We start from the raw sequence: 22026 nt of genomic DNA on the forward strand, positions 1-22026 counted from the left end.
AGAGGCAATCCACTCCCGTACATCTCAGATGTCCTCGTTTTTCAAGGACCGCAACTTCCCCCCCCTCAGTGGTCGAGAGTACCCTCAACCATGTCTCCCACATTTCCCGCAACTCGTCCCTCACACCCCCTCCCCGCAATAAAAACCAAAAGAGGATCCCCCCTTGTACTCACGTACCACCCCACCAACCTCCGGATCCAACGCATCATCCTCCGACACTTCCGCCATCTACAATCCGACCCCACCACTAAAGACATTTCTCCCTCCCCACCCTTATCTGACTCCCTTGTCCACTCCACACTCCCCTCCAACCCCACCACACCTGGCACTTTCTCCTGAAACCACAGGAAGTGCTACACTTGCCCCATATATTCTCCCTCACCCCATTCCAGGCCCCAAGAAGTTTCTCCACATCATGCAGACATTTACCTGCACATCTGCTAACGTGGTATACTGCATCCGCCATACCCTTTGTGGCCTCCTCTACATCGGGGAAACTAAACGGAGGCTTGGGGACCGCTTTGCAGACACCTGCACTCGGTTCGCAATGAACAACTTCACCTCCCAGTCGTGAACCATTTCAACTCCCTTTCCCGTTCCTTAGATGACATATCCATCCTGGGCCTCCTGCAGTGCACTACAATGCCACCCGAAGGTTGCAGGAACAGCAACTCATATTCCGCTTGGAAACCCTGCAGCCCAATGGTATCAATGTGGATTTCACCAGCTTTAAAATCTTCCCTCCCCCCACTGCATCCCAAAACCAACCCAGCTCGTCCCCGCCTCCCTAAACTTTTCTTCCTCTCACGTATCCCCTCCTCCCACCTCAAGCCGCACCTCCATTTCCTACCTACTAACCTCATCTCGCCCCCTTGACCTGTCCGTCTTCCCCAGACTGACCTATCACCTCCCCACCTCTACTAGCTCCATCCCCGCCCCTTTAACTTGTCTGTCTCCTCTCCAGCCATCTTCTCCTCTATCCATCTTCAATCCACCTCCCCCTCTCTCCCTATTTATTTCCTCTCTGATGAAGGGCCTAGACCAGAAATGTCAGCTTTTGCGCTGCTAAGATGCTGCTTGGCCTGCTGTGTTCAGCCAGCCCCACACTTTGTTATCTCAGATTCTCCAGCATCTGCAGTTCCCATTATCTCAGACACACAGACCTGTTGGCTCTAGCATAACCAGACATTGGCAACTGAGATATAAATGATGTATTTGGATTACTGGAAACACAAGAAATTTAGTAGTTAGGTGTGCTTTGATTAAAAATATTGTTTAAGATCCTAATCAAAACAGACAAGTCTGGGTGCATTATGTATGACAATATAAATTCATGCTTCAATGTTCAATTGAAACAAGTCAAACAAGTTTTGTCTTATTATGTTAGTACAGAACAGTAGTTCAAAATCGTATAACTTTCCTTTGAAATGGAGAATGGGAGTAACAAAAGATGTTATTTTAATACTTCCCTAACCACCGTCACCCCTCCCCCAACTGACTACTCACAAGATGACAGGAAAATGTCACTCGTGAGTGAGACAGGGTTTATAGATATAGAGAATGAATATCATCCCTTAGTTGAGGAGGGTAGTTGAGAAAACATACTGTTTGAGGTTGTATTTTATTGAACTATGTGAGTTCTGTGTCAGGGATTCAGCGAAAGTTCTCAGATGAGTTGGAAATTTCCATGCTGTTAGAATTCAATTATCCACTGAATCCAATGACTTCCTAAGTGTTGGTTTCAGAGCTGTGGGAAAGTCCTAAGAGCTGTAGGAGTCAGTATAACCCTAGTGCCATTAATTGTTCAGTACACCTGAGAGTAGGAGTTGGAAACTCCACAGGTAGAATTTTCTTGATGCAGTTGATTAAGATGTGATCAAGGTCAAATAAATTGCTGGTTCTAGCTTGGTGACTGTGGCTATCAGTGAAAAACTGGAGTTGTGTCTGCGTGTAAGTATTGGAGAGCAGTTCCTGGAGTCCAGGAGAATGTAAATCTAGGAAAACTTGAGCAGTCATTACAGTCCAGGTTAGAACAGCTTTTGAGAAGGAGTGGCCTAGACAGAGTAGATAGGGTGAAGCCACATCCAGTCATAAAGGCAACAGGAATGAGACAGCAGAGATTTAAAGTCATATGCAAAAGAAGTAAGGGTGATGTGAGAAACATTCAATTTTATTCATCAAGACTGAAGCAAACAATAAAAAAAAGGAAACTGACACAGGGACAGAAAAGACTGCTTGCCTTTTGAGCAATAATTTTTCAGTCAATAATGACAATTGCATCCAGGACTCATCTGCTGGAACTGGACATCAAGTAAACCCCACCTGGTGTAATGCCTCACTGGGGTAGCGTGCTGGAAATCAAACACTATTGTTCCTGGGATTGTCATAAAAGTTGAACTTTTAAAAGAAATGTATAAAATCCCCAAATTACCTGCATTTCAGACCCGTGTTGATAGAAAACATGTACAGGTTTCTGTACTTAAAAGAATCATTGTTTAGTACAGATCATGAGATTCCAGCAACAGATAAACGAGCTAAATTAATTTGAATCAACTCTACAAATCTGAAACTCTAAGCTCCCCCTTACCTACACATACATACCGATGTAAACAAGGAAAAACAATTTTCCTCCTGCCTACGTGGAAAAAATAGTTCTGTAATCTTTGTTCACCAGATGTTTTGAGTTGATGCTTGCTGATTCAAAGGTTTTTCCTGAACGTTTTTCTGAGTGTTTCCACTGGTTTGCAAAAGGCGCAGTGTGGTTGGTTCACTTATGAGAGATTTGTGACATATCCAGTTCAAAGTCACAATTTGCAGCTACTGCTGAAGTATCGATAGGCTAGTTTTCTTCAAGTTGGAAGTAGTTTGCTGCAGAGAACTGAGTAAGTATTTTTGGCCGCTGCAAATCTTTTAGTTTCTCAGCCAGCCTGACCAGCTTCTGTCTGTCTTGTTCAGAGCCCAAGCTGTTCAGCTACCCGACAACTGATCACATGGTTGTTAGCAGGCAGAGGATAACTGGTTTCTAGTCCAGAAATCAACAAGCTTCACTGACACAACCTGTCAGCTTTCGTTCACACATTGCTGGAACTCACAGCTACTCAAATCTCTTACTTTCAAAATGTATAGGCATCCGTTTTTTTATTTTAACAGTTCCTTTTCATTTCAGACATCAGTTTAAAAAAAATACAACAATAAAATGTGTTCTTTACACTGGCTTGTTGTACTTGACCATGTTGTGCTCTTTGATGTTGATGTTGATGTTGATGTTCCTCAGGTTCAGTGACCTCCTCAGAAGACTGCTGCTGCTCTCCTAGTGCTGCAGTATCCATCACATTCCCTCTCTGCTTACTGCAGCTGTACAGATTTAGGAATATATGGCAGACTCCTCCTTCTGAAGTGCACTGTATGGTCTATTCCAACCTGAGGCCCCCCCAGACGAATCCAAGCAGTGGAAACTCAGACTCTGAAGGCCTATCATCTGCTCTACCATGATCCTAGTTGAAGAATGGGCTACATTGTATTTAGGCTGTGCCTCAGCCTGGGAGGTGCCTAACAGAGACATCAGCCATGGTCGCAGAGGGGAGCCCTTGTGTCTCAGTAGCCATCCTTGTATTACACTTAGTCCTTGAAACAAGCCAGGAACATAGGAGTTCTCAAGGATATAAGTATCATGGCAGCTCCCAGGATGATGATCCCACGTAAATTGCATGTTGATGGAATGGCACACTTTTCTTTGATAAAGTCGACAGTGTTATGATATTATGCTCTCAATGCAGTGTGTACTCACACTTGAGGAAATTAGCTTTGTTGCCAAAGCCTTGCTATGGCATTGAACTCCTCATGATGACTGGTGTCATCAAGATGGCAGCACAGGTAGGCCTCATTGGCCATGACTGCTTTGCTCTTTTCTTGTTTTTTCTTTACTCAATGCCTACTCCCATGTACCATCATTGGCAGCAAGGCAGTGGAAGAGGGATGAAAGCACAGGCATTATTGATGATGAGATAACAAGGTGTAGGGCTGGAAGAACACAGCAGGCCAAGCAGCATCAGAGGAGCATGGAGGCTGATGTTTTGGGCCTAGACCCTTTGTCAGAAATGGGGGAGGGGAAGGGGGTTCTGAAATAAATAGGGAGAGATGGGGAGGTGGATAGAAGATGGATAGAGTAGAAAATAGGTGGAGAGGAAACAGACAGGTCAAAGAGGCAGGGCTGAAGCCAGTAGACGTGAGTGTAGGTGGGGAGTTAGGGAGGAGATAGGTCAGGCCAGGGAGGCTGAAAAGGTCAAGGGGGCGGGATGAGGTAGGTAAGAGATGGGGGTGGGGCTTCAGGTGGGAGGAGGTGATAGGTGGGAGGGAGGACAGGTTAGGGAGGTGGGGACAAGCTGGGCTGGTTTTGGGATGTGGTGTTGGGGGAAGATTTTGAACCTTGTGAAGTCCACATTGATACCATTGGGCTGCAGGGTTCCCAAGTGGAATATGAGTTGCTGTTCCTGCAACCTTCGGGTGACGTCGTTGTGGCAGTGCAGGAGGCCCAGGATGGATATGTCGTCTCAGGAATGGGAGGGGGAGTTGAAATGGTTCGTGACTGGGAGGTGCAGTTGTTTATTGCGAACTGAGTGTAGGTGTTCTGCAAAGCGGTCCCCAAACCTCCACTTGGTTTTCCTGATGTAGAGGAGGCCACAACCGGAACAGTGGATACAGTATACCACATTGGCAGATGTGCAGGTGATCATTTACTTGATGTGGAAAGTCTTCTTGGGGCCTAGAATGGTGGTGACGGAGGAATTGTGGGGCAAGTGTAGCACTTCCTGTGTTTGCAGGGGATAGTGCCGGGTGTGGTGGGGCTGGAGGGGAGTGTTGAGTGGACAAGGGAGTCACGGAGAGAGTGGTCCCTCCAGAAAGCAGATTAGGGTGGGGAGGGAGAAATCTGGTGGTCGGGTTGAATTGCATACGGCGGAAGTGTCGGAGGATGATGCGTTGGATCCAGAGGTTGGTGGGGTGGTACGTGAGGACAAGGGGGATTCTCTTTTGGTGGTTATTGCGGGGAGGGGGTGTGAGGGATGAGTTGCGGGAAATGCGGGAGACACGGTTGAGGGTGTTCTCGACGACTGAGGAGGGCAAGTTGTGGTCCTTGAAAAACGTGGACATCTGAGATGTACAGGAGTGGAATGCCTCTTCCTGGGAGCATTTGCAGCAGAGGCGAAGGAATTGGGAATAGGGGATGGCATTTTTGCAGGAAAGTGGGTGGAAGTATATTCTAGGTGGCTGTGGGAGTCGGTGGGCTTGAAATGGATATTGTTTACTTGGTGGTTGCCAGAGATGGAAATAGAGAGGTCCAGGAAGGAGGGAGAGGTATCAGAGATGGTCCTGGTGAACTTAAGGTTAGGTGGATGGTGTTGGTGAACTGGATGAACTGTTTGAGCTCCTTGTGGGAGCACGATGCGGCGCCGATACAGTCATCAGTGTAATGGAGGACGAGATGGGGTTGAAAGCCAGTGTAGGTATGGAAGAGGGATTGTCCAGCCCCACCGCACCCGGCACTTTTCCCTGCAAACCTGCCCCTATACCTCCCCCCTCACCCTTCTCTGATGCTACTTGGTCTGCTGTGTTCATCAGGTCTACACCTTGTTATCTCAGATTCTCCAGCATCTACAGTTCCTACTATCTCTGAAACATCATCAATGATGAGCTGGCACAGGACTGAAGGCTGTCTTTAAGCTATATCTTTCTACTGTTTTCTTTGTTTAAAACTATTCAAATAGTGCTGGATTGTGGCAACAGTGGAGAAGCTTTTCACTATATTTTACTGATTTTCTCACTGTAAAATATACTTGACAGTAAAATCATTCATTCATTCCTTGGGGACACAGATGAAGTGGTGTGATCTGACACATTGTGTCGGTAACAGTCTTGATGCATTTATTAGTCGAGGCTGCGAGATTCCACACAAATGCCAAAGTGATCCGTGGAAGGAGCCAGTTGCACAAAGGTTTAGAGTAGTTGTTAGCTCGATGGCCACAGGTCCCACTACAGCAATTGACATAGTTCTGCAACAGTGTCCCAGGACATCCTCTGCCTGTGGCGACACTGTGCCTCACTCACCTGGAGGAAATGGTGTCAAGGACAGAAGACTCTGGGCCTTCTGTACGTCTTGACTCCTGTGAGGGGCCCTTCGCCTTTGACCTCTTCTTGTGGAGCTCTTCGGTAGATGTGGAGATTGCTGCTGGACTGACTGGTGCATCTGTTCTTTCACCTCCTTTGTGCTTTCATTGCATCACAGCAGTAGTGATAATAACCCCTTTGTGGCTAGATCCATCAGTTATGTTTACATTGAATCTCTGTGGGGAATGTAAGAAATGGAACAAGTTCTCAGTAAAGTGAGCAGTCAGCATTTGTACCACTCACAATGATAGTTTAGCATACACTTCTCTATAGTGTGCCATGGATATTCTGACAAGGAGGGTCATGGGATGCCCCTACGTTTAGACTTTACAGGTGACTTTGTTCCATGTTGCAAAGAGACTGTTGAAGATCATAGGTGCTAGGTCAGATAAAGTCACCATCATCCCAGAAGGCCATAGGGCTGCTCTCCCATAAGAGAGAGACAACTGCTGGTGCTTTAACCTGAAGATCAGCGCACCTCGGACAAAGTGTGAGGTTTAATAAATAGGACCTTGATGGTAACCACAGCTAGTGCAGGAAATGAACCCATGCTGTTATCCTGCATTGCAACCAGCCATTTAGTCAACTAAACTAACAGACCCCCTGCACTCTACTTATTATAAGTGCTATACAAATATTGGCACCTTCTTCTCCCAGCTTCACGTCATATAAGAACATTTTTGTGAACACTTGCAGCTCAAGGTGAGACAGAATCAGCTCCATACCCCTTGGTAGCCTTTGAGATCTTGCTGCCTGTTTGTGCTTTGTGACCTGGATGGGTTTTTTTTTAAATTACCCATAATTATTTCTTCTCGTGGAGAGGACTGTCTTCAGTCTGCACTGATCAGTAAAGTAGTCAGAATTGGTAGTGAACAGCATTTGAATCACACAAACCTGTACGCTGCATGCATTTCACACACACAGTTGCATTAACTCTAATCTGTACTGCAAAAATTGCTGATTAATGCAATCGCCACTCAAGAGCCTCACATAACTCATAAGTGGAACTTGTGCTCAGATGGACACATTAACCTTTGAAACTTGCAAATTCATCCAACAGTTGGGGCTACTCAGTATATACCTGACCAGGTAGTGCCAGACCTGTTGAGTTTTTCCGGCAATTTCTGCTTTTGTTTCTGATTTCCAACATCTGCTGTTCTTTATTTTTTTTTACTCTTTAAAAAAAGCATAATGAGAAGGGAGATATGAATAAACCGACCTCCTTGAATTGGTTGGATGGTTTACATTGTTGTTGATTTCCGTATAAGGTTTCCTGTGCATGGGCGGAACTCAAACTCCTCCTTATCTTCATACACAGACCTTTCTCCTGCTCAAGTAAAGAATACAATTGTGGCATAAATAAAAAGGCTGACGACCAGCACAATCATGGCCTGTAATAACAAAGTGTGAAGCTGGATGAACACAGCTGGCCAAGCAGCATCTCAGGAGCATCCCAAAACCAGCCCAAGATAATGAAATGTGAGGCTGGATGAACACAGCAGGCCCAGCAGCATCTCAGGAGCACAAAAGCTGACGTTTCGGGCCTACACCCTTCATCAGAGAGGGGGATGGGGTGAGGGTTCTGGAATAAATAGGGAGAGAGGGGGAGGCGGACCAAAGATGGAGAGTAAAGAAGATAGGTGGAGAGGAGAGTATAGGTGGGGAGGTAGGGAGGGGATAGGTCAGTCCAGAGAAGACGGACAGGTCAAGGAGGTGGGATGAGGTTAGTAGGTAGGAGATGGAGGTGCGGCTTGGGGTGGGAGGAAGGGATGGGTGAGAGGAAGAACAGGTTAGGGAGGCAGAGACAGGTTGGACTGGTTTTGGGATGCACTGGGTGGAGGGGAAGAGCTGGGCTGGTTGTGTGGTGCAGTGGGGGAAGGGGAGATCTTGAAGCTGGTGAAGTCCACATTGATACCATTGGGCTGCAGGGTTCCCAAGCGGAATATGAGTTACTGTTCCTGCAACCTTCGGGTGGCATCATTGTGGCACTGCAGGAGGCCCATGATGGACATGTCATCTAAAGAATGGGAGGGGGAGTGGAAATGGTTTGCGACTGGGAGGTCCATCATGGGCCTCCTGCAGTGCCATAATGATGCCACCCGAAGGGTGCAGGATCAGCAACTCATATTCCGCTTGGGAACCCTGCAGCCCAATGGTACCAATGTGGACTTCACCAGCTTCAAGATCTCTCCTTCCCCCACCGCATCCCAAAACCAGCCCAGTTTGTCCCCTGCCCCCACTGCACCACACAACCAGCCCAGCTCTTCCCCTCCACCCAGTGCATCCCAAAACCAGTCCAACCTGTCTCTGCCTCCCTAACCTGTTCTTCCTCTCACCCATCCCTTCCTCCCACCCCAAGCCGCACCTCCATCTCATACCTACTAACCTCATCCCACCTCCTTGACCTGTCCGTCTTCCCTGGACTGACCTATCCCCTCCCTACCTCCCCACCTATACTCTCCTCTCCACCTATCTTCTTTTCTCTCCATCTTCGTTCCGCCTCCCCCTCTCTCCCTATTTATTTCAGAACCCTCACCCCATCCCCCTCTCTGATGAAGGGTGTAGGCCTGAAACGTCAGCTTTTGTGCTCCTGAGATGCTGCTGGGCCTGCTGTGTTCATCCAGCCTCACATTTCATTATCTTGGATTCTCCAGCATCTGCAGTTCCCATTATCATCAAAACCAGCCCAGTTCGTCCCCACCCCCCACTGCACCACACAACCAGCCCAGCTCATCCCCTCCCCCCACTGCATCCCAAAACCAGCCCAACCTGTCTCCGCCTCCCTAGCCTGTTCTTCCTCTCACCCATCCCTTCCTCCCACCTCAAGCCGCACCTCCATTTCCTACCTACTAACCTCATCCCACCTCCTTGACTTGTCTGTCTTCCCTGGACTGACCTATCCCCTCCCTACTTTCCCACCTATACTCTCCTCTCCACCTATCTTCTTTTCTCTCCATCATCGGTCTGCCTCCCCCTCTCTCCCTATTTATTCCAGAACCCTTTCCCCATCCCCCTCTCTGATGAAGGGTGTAGGCCCGAAACGAAAGCTTTTGTGCTCCTGAGATGCTGCTTGGCCTGCTGTGTTCATTCAGCTTCACACTTTGTTATCTGGGATTCTCCAGCATCTGCAGTTCCCATTATCTCTGATACAATCATGGCCTGTTGTGGATTTGAAAGAGAGTGTCAATTAATATAAAGAGTATATACAAAAATGAGAGGCTGGATTTTCTGGTGGCCAGATAGCTCTTTCTGCAGCACAAAGCATAGGCATCATGTCCCTGCACAAATGCGAATGTAGCAGATTCCAAGGAAAATACCCAGGAAATGAAAGATTCTCAATTGTTCCCTCCAGAAGTCTCCATATAAATCAGAGAATTTGGAACGTTCCACTGCAGTTAATAGTTCCCCAGAAAAAGTTAGACTAGGCTTTTAATTGTCGAATCCTTTGTAACTATTAAACTGACTTTCCCCCCACCCTGCCCTCTCAATCCAAACTTGTACATACCCCAAAATTAAACCTCCCACAGAGCCTTTACCCATGCTATGACCCTGACCTAACACTCGTTTTCTCTCACTACGATAGCCAATACCTTTCTCCTCCTGGGTGCTGAGATAACCTTTAGCCTTGGACATGAAGATACCCCTCCCTCCCAGGAGCTGACAGCTGCCCTCTCCACCCCAAGACCTGACATTCAGCACACCAACTGCACTGTACTCTGTACTGTCTCTCACTTAATTTAGATACTGACCTATTCACAGGAACTGTCAAAGTGGCTATCTGCGAAAGGGTTAGGGTTAGCACTGTGGCAACCACCACCATGTCAAATAGGGCCTGGTTTGACTACCCCAACTGTTCTATACTACAGACGAGTTGTTAGATTTAAAGTAAACTCTGAATTTCTGCAGGAACTGTGATCAAAATCTCCTGACAGCAACAGAAAACTCTTAACAGAAAGATATATGACTAGAGTCGCAATCTGACCAGTTGGAAAATGAGGTTGTCTTTTTCACTGGACCAATTTTTGGCGTACGGTATTACAAAATGAATGATTTGTAATGAACACCAGATTTGGGTGGGGAATTTTGAGTTTCTTCAGCATTGAAGATTTCTCGTGTCCAGATGCAAATCCATCTATTGGCCAGATTGTTACATCAATGTGATATGTTTACATTGAGTGAACACATGGTAAAAAAGTGTGGCAAGAATGTGACAACAGGAAGTCACATCAGACAGGAATTGCATATAGACAGGATGGTATGTGGGCATCTAGGCCAGTGTTTATTCCTCAGGTTTGGAAGGTGCTGTTGAAGGAGGCTTGTTTAGCAGCACAGTGCATCTTGTAGATGGTGCACGCTGCTGTTGCTGTGTATTGGTGGCGGAGGGAGTGAATGTTGGAGGAGTTAGATAGGGTGCCAGTCAAGTGAGGTACAAATTAGAACTCTCATCCTCCTTTAAATAGCCCCTTACAAATATACACAGACGAATATTTTACATACATTACACACAAACTACATATTGTAGTGTTTTATAGCAATGGTTTATAACTGTTTATCTGTAGCTACTTGTAAAGAATAATAATTCTAATAGAGAACAGAAGCCTGATCCATGCTTTCTATCAAGTTTTTGGTTTGAAAATCAAGTAAATTGGTAAGTTTTGTGTACTTATTTTAAAGCTTTTAACTTTTGTGATGACTTCAGGAGCAATGGAGTTCAATGCCTAGTGAGTCTTGACACAACCCATTTCGTATCTCTCGCTCTATTCTGGTTCATCCATGATCCCTGAATTTACTAATCCTTATTGGTTCACAGCTTAGCAAGGACTCTTATTTTAAAATCCAGATTTTTGTTTTCAGATCTTTCCATGTCTCACTCCTCATCTCTCTAACCTCCTCTCAGACACAATGAAATAATACACCTCCCTGTGGTATTGCCTTGCTCTAATTCTAGTTTTATTTACATCTCCACTTCTAATCACTCAGTTGTTGGTGGCTGTACCTTCAACTGCCAAGGCTGTAAGCTCTTGAGTCTCCTGTTTAACCCATTCTGCTTCTCTTCTTTCTGTGAGGCACTCTTGTCTTTGACTAAGATTTTGTCATCTGTCCTTGTATATCATTATGAATTTTGATGTCAGATTTTGTTTACACATCAGTGAAATGTTTTAGATGTTTTAGTACATTATGGGTGTTATTCAAATGCAAATTTTTACTAAAATCACATGGGATGAGAAATTGTAAATGTTTGTTCATGTTACTTGGATACTGAGAGCTCCCTACAACTTCAAAATGACATTTGGGTTGCCTACACGCACTTGTGATGCTGGTTACACATCAGACACTGTGTTATGAGGGTGTTAGCATTGAACAGTAAATTTCTTCTGGAAATACACCAAGAATGCAATTCATGGCATCAGTCAGTACACAATGCTGACTTGAAACTGGTAATGGAATTCTTGATTCCAGGACTCTAGCTGCAACTGTCTCATAAATAATTGATTTCTGTTGACTTTTATTTTGCTTCTACAACTGTTTTCTACAGTGTTTCATGTTGTAGGAATAAATAGGGTTTGGAGTGGCAGACGCTGAAGAAATTTTTTTTTACTGACTTCAAGGCTTCTGCACAAACCATTGGATGCACTGACAGGATGTTTTTCCTGAGCATACAACATGATTGTGAGAATGCATAAAGGCCACACAACATATGACAAGCTGCTGCAGGTAGGCTCTCAGCATGAGGCAGCATCTTTCTAGGCTTTCAAAGAGCAATTTTTTAAACCTGAATCTCAGTGAGAGATAATGCATAAGACTTGTGTGCTCTACCAAGGATGTCCTCAGTGATATCCATGATTTGCTGAACTCATAACTGCCAACTCAGAGCAGGGCAAGGATCATAATAATGTGGCATGGTATGGATTTTCACATCTTTAAATCTATTCAGGTTGCAGCTGGAGATATTTGATTACGTTTTGTGGATTTCCTTCCACTGTTGTATTAGAGGTTTGTTGCTCAAAGAAAGCTAACTGTATTTCATTGTTGCATGCAAAGAGAAGCAGGTGGAGTAAGCACGTAACTCCATGATATGGGGCATAGTTGACTGTGACTGACTTTTCATTTTCTATATGTCAGCTCTACATTGGGACTAAAAAAGATCCTACTCGATCTCGATTCAGCTGGCATGTAGCTTTTGGCAACGCACCTTGCAGGCCCAGTATTCTAGCAGCAACCTGTATTAGCTGTACTTGACACACCATGACAAACCAAAGGATGGTGACTGGGCAATAGCTGACCTTGGAGGATCACCTTGACCAAGAATGATTATAGAATGCTCAATTGTAAACTGCAGCATCACAATATGGGAGGCAGTAATTCTGCTAGGGAATACCATGAGCTGTGGTAGAATAACATGGGTAGAAGTGCATTGGTGTCTTCCTGGCAATGGATAGCAGAATCATACTGCACTTCCTCTATCTTGGAAATCCTAATATTCTGTTGGAAGACAGGTTGCTTTCCTGCTGTGATACCATGTGAGTCCACTGGCCCAATATTGTCCGCAGCTATGATGTCAGCAGTCTGAGCTTTTCTTTACATGCTTAAACTTTGGTGCATGTTCTTCCGGAAGCTGGTGACCATGACTCTGAAATTGTGGGATGATATATCATCTTAATTACTGTCTTTTTGCTCTTCCTCCATTGCTTAGTCTGTAAGGAGAAAGACTGAAAGTAAGGTTATGATTTGGTGGGTTGGGGAGGATTGGCAAAGGTGGTGTTATAAGGAACAAATTGCATGCTAAGGTCAGCCACAACTTACAAGTTGGAAGAGATTGTGATTTGAGGGTAAGACAGAGTGCAGATTATGTATGAGCAGATCATAAGACCATAAGACACAGGAGTGGAAGTAAGGCCATTCGGCCCATCAAGTCCACTCTGCCATTTAAATCATGGCTGATGGGCATTTCAACTCCACTTCCCTGCACTCTCCCCGTAGCCCTTGATTCCTTCTGAGATCAAGAATTTGTCAATCTCTGCCTTGAAGGCATCCAACGTCCCAGCCTCCACTGCACTCTGCGGCAATGAATTCCACAAGCCCACCACTCCCTGGCTGAAGAAATGTCGTCTCATTTCAGTTTTAAATTTACCCCCTCTAATTTTAAGGCTGTGCCCACGGGTCCTAGTCTCCCTGCCTAACGGAAACAACTTCCTAGCGTCCACCCCTTCTAAACCATACATTATCTTGTAAGTTTCTATTAGATCTCCCCTCAACCTTCTAAACTCTAATGAGTACAATTCCAGGATCCATAGCCGTTCATCATACGTTAAACGTACCATTCCAGGGATCATCCGTGTGAATCTCAGTTATCTTTGATTAGTTACAGCCCCATTACTAACCGTGGTCTCAACAGTCTCTGCCTCATTACTAATCACCACAATCTCCTTCAGTTAACAGTATGTAGGCACTCATGCCCCTGTCCAAATACCTCCTGTTGCCTATGATTATGAGCCACTACAGTCTGCAAAATGGAGAGAGAGATGTCAGTGAGTATTGTTCGGTATGTTTAGATGATGTGGCTGTAACAGCTGAGCAGCTGAAAGCGCATACAAACTGAGAGGTGTGGGTGTGCCAATTACAGCAATTTTGTCAGTAGGCGTTCAGTGGGTTGAGATACCATCGTGCATATGTACAATCACGTATGATTCCTAATTGATAGAGATTGGTGATGGTGAGTAAAGGAGGGTGTGATGAGTTGAGCAGTTTGAGGGTAATGATGCAGTTGATAGAATTTGGCATTTCAGGATGTATTAATTGATCTAGTGAAATAAGACCATAAGAAACAGGAACAGGATTAGGCCATTTGGCTCCTTGAACCTGCTCCACCATTTAATAGGGGCATGCTGATCCAACACTCCTCAAGTTCACTTTCCTGTCTTTTCCCCATAACCCTTGATTCCATGACTGATCAGAAATCTACCTATACATAAGAAATCTGCCCCACAGCTCACTGTGGCAAGAAGTTCCAAAGACACTCAACCTGATGCCCCTTTATCCTGAGACTATGCTGTCTGGTCCTAGGCGCTCCCATGAGGGGAAACATCCTGTCAGCAATTCCCCTGTTGAGCCCTTTAAGAATCCTGTATGTTTAAGTAGATTCCCACTCATTCTCCTAAATTCCAATGAATCGATCCCCAGCCTGTTTAACATTTGCTCATAATATAATCCCTTTATAGTGAAACTATCCTAATGAACATTCTCTGAACTGCCTCCAATGATGTTTTACCTTTCATTGTAAAAGGAATCGTTGAACTTTTTGCAGTGCTTCCTTCATCCATGTTCTTGGAGCATGACTGTTGGTATTGACCATGGCTATTCTTTTACATTGGCCTTTGAGCATGGAGGATCCCCTTGCAAATTAAACTATCTTTCCTTTGTCCACCTCCTTCATCAAGGTCTCCAGTGTAATATCTGAAAACCTAGAAATCATGTTCTCTTATAATGCAGCACTCTTCAGTGTTTCTCAGATTAGAATCTCTTCCTACATAATTTCAGCACCTGCTCCAGTCACAATATGCCTTTCCTTTAGGTACATAAGAACCAGGAACAGAAGTAGGTACAGGTAGTCCTGCTGTAACACATGTTTCATCAATGCAAATTGGCTGTAACGCGATTGATGAATAGTAGATGTTGTTTGGATAACACAAACTTTTCTGCTGTACAGATATAGTAGTTTTCTGTAGCAATTTCCCTATAACGCAGTTTTCTATGGCAATTTTCTATAGCACGAGGTCAAGCAGGAAAGCAAATAACGCGTTATAGGAGAACTACCTGTAATTCATCCCCTCGATACAAGTATGGTTGATCTCATCTTGGCCTCAACTCCACTTTCCTGCCCGCTGTCCATAATTTTTCAATACGCTAATAATGAAAATTTGTCTGTCTCCTCCTTAAAATTTACTCATTGTCCCTGAATCCACCACATTCTGAGGTAGTGAATTCAACAGATTCACAGGCCTTTGAGAGAAGCAATTTTTCTTCATCTCTGTTTTAAATCTACTACCCTTTACCCTAAAGCTATGCCCTCTCATTCTAGATTGCCCCATGTCAAGAAACACCCTTTCGCCATCTACTTGTCAATCCCCTTTAGCACCTTGTATAACAAAACTAAACTTCTTCTTATTGTTCTAAACTCCAGAGAGTACAGGCCTAAACTGCTCGCTCACTCTTCATAAGACAAAAGCTCTCATGCCTGGAATCAATCTAGTAAACTTCCTCAGAACTGTCTCCAATGCAACTACCATCCCTCCTGAAGGGGACCAAAATTGTACACAATACTTCAAATGTTTAAATCTACTAATGATTTGTACAGTTGTAGTAATGCTTCCCTAATTTTATAATCTATTCCTTTAATAATAAATGCCACAGTTCCATTTGCCTACCTTATTACCTGCGTTATCTACAGATTAGTTTTCTGGGATTCATGCACAAGGACACCCAGATCACTGCACCAAAACTCTGAAGTTTCTTTCCATTTAGATAATGTGTGACCTTTTTGTTCCTCTCAGCAAAATGGATAACATCACACTTCCCACATTACACTTCATCTCCAATTTTAAAAGTTGTTTAAGAGATAGCTCGTACATATGGGGATTGTATGATAAATCATTTGTGTATTGCTTTTCATTGTTTTCATTCAATGCTGGTTATATCTTTCGTTAGCAGTATTGTATCGACCAACCCACAGAACTGCTTTCCTTGCCAAGTGAAACTTACCTGAAATGAAAGTTTTTTTTTAAATTGTATAAACCAGTGAAACTTGAAGATTTGAGGATTGCCCACTGTTGTTCTTTATATGAGCCAAAAAATGTAAGCATTCCACAATTTTCCAGTAACATGCCAGAGATCATTGGCTAGAGACAAAACAATGTGAGTGACAAAATCCTTTCACTTTCTGCTCCCTTTGTCAATTTTGAAATTTTTTTTTGCCATTGACTCATGAAGAAGGCATTAAGAACATGTGTAAGACTTTTGCCTTTATTTGAAACCATCTTTTCTAATACAGAAACAATAACACAATATAAATGAATGTGTAAGTTGCAACTCTGACATGATGTTACAACCCAGTTACAGTTGTCTTTAATTTGAACAGAATATTTTAAATTGAAGTAAACAAGTTTATAATTGCTGACCATGTTCTAACAATTGCCAAAAATACTGTAAAAAAGGACCAGATGTATGTTGATAGCTTTTAACTTAATACTAATCCAAAACTACAAAAATAATTTCGTTAAACAATTTAAAATAAGTGAAAAGAATTGTGTTAATTGCCTTTTCCTCCTCTTGCCTATTCTGTAATTTTCTAAGAAGTTATTGTTCCTTGACTTTTGATTTGTCATTTTTTTTAAAAAAAACCCTTCCTTACTACTACTTCCTCCAGGCATGCACCATTCATTTAAGAATTTTGAGTGAATTGCATGAAATTGGTTTGCCTTAAGCAGGCCAGTACTAAAATTGTAATTTGCTGGGGTGTGATCTGTTACAGTGATGTCATACTTGAACAAACATTTAGAAAAACTATACATTTGTGATTGACATTGCACTAAGTATATTTCTGAGCCATATCATAAGAACACTGCATAATTATACACCTGTTGGTTTTTGTTCCAGACTGTGGACTGAATGTACATAAGCAGTGTTCAAAATTTGTACCCAATGACTGTCAGCCTGACCTCAAGAGAATCAAGAAGGTGTACAGTTGTGACTTGACAACTCTTGTAAAAGCACACAATACCCAGCGGCCAATGGTGGTGGATATGTGTATTCGAGAAATTGAAGCACGAGGTTTGAGAATACTTTTCATAGTGCGGCAAAATATGAAGTTACTGTAATGTTTGCTTGCTTATAGTGTATCTAAATGTACTAGGTGCAGGTTAGTTATGCCTGTCTTACATTGCCATGGAAACAGGCAGTTTCTCTTATATTTTAACAAGTACTATACAGTCACATTTTTGTTTTTGTTATATTTCCATTTTGTAGTATCATATCATAACCACAGTGAATATTACCAGAATCCATAAAGGCGGATGATGGTGTGGGTAAACAGTCAGGAGGCACTGAAGGAAGGCCAGTGCCCTGCAGCTAGCCAAGAAGCACCATTGAACAATTCTATTGGTTGTGCATCTCAATTTGTTGCTATTTATTGTAACTGTTGTAGAATCAAAGAATAGCACAAACATATCAGAAATAATGGATGGATTACCTTCTTTTACTACATAAATGGTACCATTTAAGTGCAGATCGTGTTCTTTGGAGGAGAAGGTCAAACAGTGTTAAGAAAGGCACTATATATAGTACTTATGACTGATTGCATCATACAAATTGCAGGACAAACACAGCAGGCCAAGCAGCATCTTAGGAACAGGAAAGCTGTGTTTCGGGTCTAGACCCTTCATGGCTTTCTCTTCAAACACAAATATTGACTGGCACTCTCATTTCATTGTCTGTAATCTGTAGTGATCATTAGATAATAGCTTTTCTGTTATGTGAAAGGAGGATGTATATTTAGCATGTAATTCCAAAGGTTGTGGGTGAAGAGAGCATTCTATACTACAACTATACATGGGATGAAAATATTGCAATGCAATTTTTTTGGAATGTTTGTGAGCTTATGTTCCAATCAAGGTTTAAAAGTTTACTTTAAAATGTGGAATGTATCCTTCTGTTTCAAGAAGTATTTACCTTGAAGAAAGTATTATTCTTTTCAACATGTTTGATTTTTAGAAGATAGGAGATGAAATTAAATAGGGCCTGTTTTTCCTACTAAAATCAATAAGCTAATTAATAGGCATTTTGGCTTTTTCGTGCTGGAGTATGATTGTGAATTCTTGATGCTTGTATTGCTTGCAACATTAGAACATTCATGGATGTGATTTCAAAACGTGCACTTTATGCTTCTCTACCACCCTACTGTACATAAGAAATAAAAGAACAGTTTTCATTTTGTTCAATAGGTTTGAAATCCGAAGGGCTTTACAGGGTCTCTGGTTTTACTGAGCACATAGAAGATGTTAAAATGGCATTTGACAGAGGTGAGTGCAATGCTTTATCTTGTGGTTTTACCTATAAAGGAAACATATATTTCAAGTTATCAGTTTTGTAAGTTGTCAAGGCAACAGTGAAATAACAAGAAGATTCTATTTTATACTTGGGGAAGATTTCCTTTTCTGTTTGTAGCAAGATCTTAAACACAAATTTGACAACTCTTTTTATGGTTTGCACTGTACACACCAATTCACATCTCCGTTGTTGTTTATTTAGTTTTATATCTGTCATGAAACTCCATACACTATTTGACCACAGTTCAATTCCAGGGCATCCTCACTTAACATCAGGGTTGTGTACCTGAAAATCACAACTTTAATTCAGTATTAATTCTCATAGAAAGTAATTTTTGAGTGCTCTGTTCCAGAGGAATCAAATTAAAATCAGAGATAGGCTTTGTAGGGCCTTACATAGCAAATGAGAATAGGTAAAACACATCTGTACTCTCTAAATTGAGAAATGCTGCAAGTAGCTTTATTCCTACATTGATTTTATTTTGACAGACATTTCATTTACCAATTTGAGAATATAAAAGAAAAAATATAACATTGAACTTACAATTTCTCCTGTGATGGGCTCGCCAGGAGTGAAGCTGCACTGGATGCCTGTTTGCAGAGTGAGGGCTGTGTGGGTGGGTGTCTGTTGGGTGGGGTGGGGTGGTGTGGCTGTTTCTTTGGACTTTGACATGGTCTTTGGGATATTGTGTTCTATGCTGCCTGCTAAAGCTACCCCTTGCTCCTGTCTGCATCATGGTCACAGCTTATTGGCATTCTTATTGGGTCCGCAGAGCCCTATTCTGCTGGGGTTCACCTCAAATTGCTCAATGAGACTGAGCTTCTTTACTGGTTGCCAAGCTCTCTTCAGCTGCTCCTGACTGACAGGCTCATAGCTGGGCTCGCTGGCATCTCCTTTTCTCTTATGGTACTGGATAGTGTCGCAGAGTTGCTGCAGCAAATCATGGCTAGCAGCTACTGAGAAAACCTGGGCAGGCTGATGGATTTTTGTTTGGTTAGGGTCATAGACGATTCAGATGGAGTTAGGTGGCTTACCTGTATTTACCACCAGTAGTTGGCCGCAGTCTCGCACAAGACCTTACTATCTCAACTAAAGCCTTGGGGGACGGATAGGGGAATTTAATTGCTGTCTATTACAAGCTCCCCTTCACCGGTTAATTTTCGAGTAGAATCCCTTATTGGAGATATTGGGTGAATTTGCATACGTACTAGATTACTTCTTACACATTTTCTGAAGAACTAAATTTTGCGCAGTTCTTGAACTGTCAATGAATGTTAATGTACAGTTGCACACATGGCAAGTTGCCACAGTAGCAAAATGATAATGACTAAGATAATCTGTTTTTATGCTGTTTATTGAGGGGTAAATATTGGCCAGGACACTGCAGATAACTCCCAAAGTCTGCTTCAAAGTAATGCATTAGATATTTTACAGCCTCCTGAGAAGGTAGTTGAAGGCTCAGCTTAACACAGGATAGCACTCCCTCAGTACTAGCCTGAAGTATCAGCCATGGACTTTGAGCTCAGATTCTGGAGTGGCAAAATAGTTGTTGTCTCTTGAAGGCTGGTAAAATGATCATTCAGGTGTTCAAACAAGGAAACAAAATTAGTAGTTATTGCAGAGGGAACAAATCTCTGCCCATCACTAAGATTGTTTTGTTTATCTGTATGAAGTTCTGAAAGAATGATAAGTAGCTCATATTCTTTTTAAGGCAACTTGTGTAAGATTTGAGTAGTTTTCTTTATTGTAGTATGTTGTCTTTTTAGATGGTGACAAAGCTGACATCTCTGCTACTGCATATGCAGACATCAACATCATTGCCGGTGCACTTAAACTGTACTTTAGGGATTTGCCTATTCCTGTCATCACCTATGATTCATATCAAAAGTTCATTGAAGCAGCCAGTAAGTATCACGTGAATTTTAAGATCCTGTCCAATGGACAAATGGAGCTGATGAATAATGGACAAGATACTGAGATAGGGATACTCTGTATTAATGCTAATTCCGATATTGCATGCATTTTTAATTTTTAAAGCTATTTTGTCAAAAAAATAGCTGCAAACAAAGATCACTAGAGTAATTCTTCTGTATCTCACTAATTTTGTTACCTCACAGTGTGACAGTTTGTTCCAGGTGGAGCTATGATTCAACAGTTAGATGCTCAGTGCCACATCTCAAAGGTCCAGCACAGGTGGGCGGCTAAGCCTAAGCAGTGTGTTTTGACAGTCAATTCGAATGTCAAAGGGCATCACAGTTTACATTAGAACTAGGAGCAGGAGACGGCAATTTAGCGCATTGAGCCTGCTCCATCATTTAATACATCATGGCAGATCTCATCTCAACTCCACTTTCCTGCCCTCTCCCCATTATCCTTTTACCCTCAATTTCTCCTCCTTAAATGTACTCACTGTCATGGCTGCTACCGTACTCTGGAACAGTGAGTTCCAGAGATTCACAACCCTTGGAGGAGTAATTTCTCCTCCTTTCTGTTTTAAATTGCTCATCTTCTTTGCAACCTATTTTCCCAACTAATGTAATCTGCAAATTTGGCTATTATACACCCATTTCTCCAACCAAGTCATTAATATAGCTTGTAAATAGTTCAGGCCCGAGGATCGAACCCTACGACACCCCTATTTGTTGCACCTTAGCAACCAGAAAACATGTTCTTATCTCAGCACTCTGCTTTCTGTTGGCAGCCATCCATCTATCCAAGCTAACATGTTACTCCTAACCCTGTGTGATCTTTAGCCAACTCCTATGCTTACTGGAAAAGCATAACAGGAAATCTAGTCATTTCTATTCCATCTCTAAAAATGTCATGCCTCAGGCTGTCTCAGATAGCCTGACAATAGATTTACATCTGCTGCTTGAATATTGATTATAGGAGTGAGGTATCTGAGAGCACAGTGGCACACTTTCACCTGTACCCCAGCAAGAAATTAGGCCTGTCTAAGTTCTTAAGTAGTCAATTAACAGCTGTTTTAAGAACTCTATTTGCCTCACCACAATAATACACATGGCTGGAGAAACCAGAAGGAAGGCAGTCGACCAGGTCTCACTGTAGAGATAAAGATGGACAGGAATGGACAGAGGTAACTTTCTTTGGAGGGATATTGGGGTAGCATATGCCCATCAGGAACACCCCAGAGGTGCCCTGCCTCTGTATTTCCCCTTGGCCTTTAAAGCCTGACCACCCAGCCTTCCATGGGGAAATTTAATCTCTCTCCAACCATTGTGCCTTGATTTAAAGTCATGCATCCATGTTCTTATTTCCTGGAGACTCCAATCACAGCAGATTAGTCAACAGTTGCAAGGGTGGTAATTCTTGTCCCTGAAGAGTGGAAGTCCTAAATTAGTCTCATTTAGACCCCTCTAACATCCTATCACTGTGTGGCAGCAAAGCTAAATTCAGCGTGGTGTTCAACCTAGTTTTCAACTGAGGGCAAGAGGATCAGCTCCCGACATAAAATTCATCAATGTTTATTTTATGACTATTGTGTATTTGCTCTCAATTAGAAATCATTAACCCAGATGACAGACTGGAGGCCATCAATGATTCCTTAATGTTACTCCCTCCTGCACATTATGAGACACTGAGGCACTTGATGACTCATCTGAAAAGGTAACCTCGCTTTTATCCTGGAGGGATGATTTCTGCATTCACCTGAAAAGAATTAATCATTTAATTTTAGAAAAGGGAAAGGGTTAATGCACCAAAATTATGCAAACTCCTTGGGTTAAAAAAATCAACATTTAA

At 42.9% G+C, this 22026-nt stretch overlaps 1 protein-coding gene across 1 annotated transcript in view; it reads left to right on the forward strand.

The window, feature by feature from the left end:
* Nucleotides 1-22026, forward strand: part of chn2 (chimerin 2) — a 347736-nt gene that overhangs the window by 320037 nt on the left and 5673 nt on the right. The window contains exons 9-12 of the mRNA XM_048521130.2: nucleotides 16816-16989; nucleotides 18159-18236; nucleotides 20031-20168; nucleotides 21786-21891. Coding sequence (XP_048377087.1) covers nucleotides 16816-16989; nucleotides 18159-18236; nucleotides 20031-20168; nucleotides 21786-21891 — 496 coding nt within the window. The remainder of the gene's footprint in view (nucleotides 1-16815; nucleotides 16990-18158; nucleotides 18237-20030; nucleotides 20169-21785; nucleotides 21892-22026) is intronic.

Source organism: Stegostoma tigrinum, chromosome 2, assembly GCF_030684315.1.
Source record: "Stegostoma tigrinum isolate sSteTig4 chromosome 2, sSteTig4.hap1, whole genome shotgun sequence".
NCBI lineage: Eukaryota > Metazoa > Chordata > Chondrichthyes > Orectolobiformes > Stegostomatidae > Stegostoma > Stegostoma tigrinum.